The sequence below is a fragment of the Sinocyclocheilus rhinocerous genome, unplaced genomic scaffold (assembly GCF_001515625.1).
Source record: "Sinocyclocheilus rhinocerous isolate Xijiao unplaced genomic scaffold, SAMN03320098_v1.1 scaffold2575, whole genome shotgun sequence".
In the NCBI taxonomy this organism is placed as follows: domain Eukaryota; kingdom Metazoa; phylum Chordata; class Actinopteri; order Cypriniformes; family Cyprinidae; genus Sinocyclocheilus; species Sinocyclocheilus rhinocerous.
The window spans coordinates 42,451-45,212 of NW_015637140.1; the positions used below are offsets into that span (position 1 = coordinate 42,451).

Here is a 2,762-nt window from a genome sequence, read left to right on the forward strand (position 1 = left end):
TGGAAATCTACAACTCTTGTTTATAGATCTACTTTATTCATTCAGTTTTCATATTCATACAGGTTTTTTTTTTTTACATGTTGCTCAATATGCCTTAAAATTGCCCAAATAATGTTTTCTGAATTGAATTGTGTTAACACACACCTGAAGGCTCCAGACCAGCAAACTGCCAAAACATCTGCTTTTATTGAGGTGCTCACACTTGCTGATGATCAGTTAATCAAAGGCGTTTGATTAGCAGTGCCTGACTGCTACTTACCCTCTTAATTCCTATCTTAACAGTAAGGGTGTCCTAACTTTGTCACCCATGGCTTTTCCATTTTGGCTTTATTTTTGTTAAATAAAAAATTACACATCTAATGTGTTGTTGTTCATTTTTGAGCTATTACATTAGAGGTTTTATTTTCCAAAATTTAAGACCTGCTACCATATAAAGATTAAATTAAAGATTGAACAATTAAAGACTAAATGCTTCACCCAAGAACACACAGAATGAGTATACAGTATGAAGAATTGTCTGATGTGAAGTTGCAGTACCGCTAATCACCTGCAGGATTTGCTACACATCTGCACATATGGATTAAATATATTCCTCCATCTCTGTCACTTTGTTTACTGGGTAATACCGCAGAAATCGATCATCTTCCAATTAAATACAAAAATCCACCCTTATCTCTCTAACTATCACCCCAAAAGAAAAAAAAAAATTCTGCTAAACTGGAAATAAAAAAAAAATGTATACATATCAATCACTGGACTAACCTTCTTACAGAATATATAACATTAGAAAAAAATAACATACATGAACAAAAACTACATATATTTCTATTTTCTGACATTTGGAAGCCATTTTTGACTTATCTCAATATACATCAGAAACCTGGCACCGGACCCACACACTCAACAGCTACAGTATTTTACAAACTTATAGAGAGAGAAAGGGAATAAGGGGAACTAAGCCTCTCTCTCTCTATAGTCTATATAGATAGATAGATATATAGATAGATAGATATTTGTATGTATGTGTGTGTACACAGGTATTGATTAACCATATTAATGTATAGCTTTATTATCCTGTCTACTATTATAATAGCATTTCTATATATGCAATCTATATATCTATGTTCTTTCTACCCCTCCCTTTCATTTATTTAATTCCTGTATCTGTTTCCCCTACTTGATCCATTTATTTGTTTATTTATTTATTTTATTTGATCTGATTACTCCGCTGGGGCTTTGAATGAATGGCTGAATAGTTCGGGTGGATCAAACACACACAAAACTGGATTCACTTCGGCACAAGCTATCGCTATCTCTTCTATCTCTCTCCCTCTATTTATTTATTTTATTTCTTTATTTTTTACTTTTTTCTGTTTAACAACCTCACCATTTTTCTCTCTTCTTCTCAGCAATGTCACCATTTCTCTGTCCTCACAAAAAAAATAAAAAAAATAATATGGATTAAATATTGGAAACAATAACAGCAGGAAGATCCAGACCTACAGGAGTAACGTTTACCGTCTACTGTTCGATAAGATCGTCAGAGCGGAAGAAATACAACAACAGAAGAAAGGAAAGACAGTGTCAGTGAAGGTGGTTGTGAATGTGTGTAGATGTGTGTTAGTTACAGGATCAGAGAATGACACCGTTCCTCTGTCATAGTCCAGATCAACTCTCACACGGTCAAGCTTCTGTTCAACACGAAAACCAGACCAACCCAGTCCGTACCGCACACACCAGACATCAGTCTTTGAGAAAACACCTCGCTTCCTCGGGTTTGATGCTTTAGTTACTCCAAGACTCCAGCCTATACTCTCTTTAACCTCCACATCCCAGCAGTGTGTTCCTGAGTTAAAACCCTCTGAACCCAGAACAGAGTAATGATAATCAAATCTCTCTGGATTATCAGGAAGCGGTTGTTTGCTCCCGCCGTCTTTCACACTGGTCAGATTATCATTCAAGGCGAGACGTGGATCTGCAGTGTTTGGATCCAGAATCACAGGAGCTGATGAGACACAATCAACAGCCGCTTTTGTTCTGATGTTCATATAATGATCAAAAGTGAACCAAACACAGACAATCAACAGATGCTGTTATTCTGATGTTCATATAATGATCCAGAGTGAAACACACAGATTATTATGAATTATGACACTTGATTAAACACATCAGACATTTTCCTCTGATCACTGTCATTGTTATTAGTTACACACTCATTTTATTATCAGTGTTTAATGGCATTAAGCGTTAAACTCTGGCATTAGCTGATATTTTGGAAAAGTTTCAAAAACAATGAATCAATCAGATCTGTTAAGATAAAAAACTGTAACCGTATAAATTCTGTGTATGAAACTAAGTATCTTCAGCATAATCTGATCGTGTTCATTAAACTGGGGTTTACTGTGTGTATTTGTTTTCAAATACTTTGTTACGGTCTGATGTGTTTGATTTCATAATCTACACTGAACAAAATTATAAACGCAACACTTTTGTTTTTGCCCCCATTTTTCATGAGCTGAACTCAAAGATCTAAGACTTTTTCTATGTACACAAAAGGCCTATTTCTCTCAAATATTGTTCACAAATCTGTCTAAATCTGTGTTAGTGAGCACTTCTCCTTTGCCGAGATAATCCATCCACCTCACAGGTGTGGCATATCAAGATGCTGATTAAGACTGCATGATTATTGCACAGGTCTGCTTTAGGCTGGCCACAATAAAAGGCCACTCTAAAATGTACAGTTTTATCACACAGCACAATGC

General features: G+C 35.5%; 1 protein-coding gene across 1 annotated transcript in view; it reads right to left on the reverse strand.

Moving 5' to 3' along the window:
- Window positions 1-1,011: 1,011 nt before the first annotated feature.
- LOC107748602 (nuclear factor 7, brain-like) overlaps window positions 1,012-2,762 on the reverse strand; it is a 19,477-nt gene continuing 17,726 nt past the window's right edge. The window contains exon 6 of the mRNA XM_016563479.1: window positions 1,012-2,005. Within this exon, the coding sequence (XP_016418965.1) occupies window positions 1,515-2,005 (491 nt within the window). The 3' untranslated portion in view covers window positions 1,012-1,514. The remainder of the gene's footprint in view (window positions 2,006-2,762) is intronic.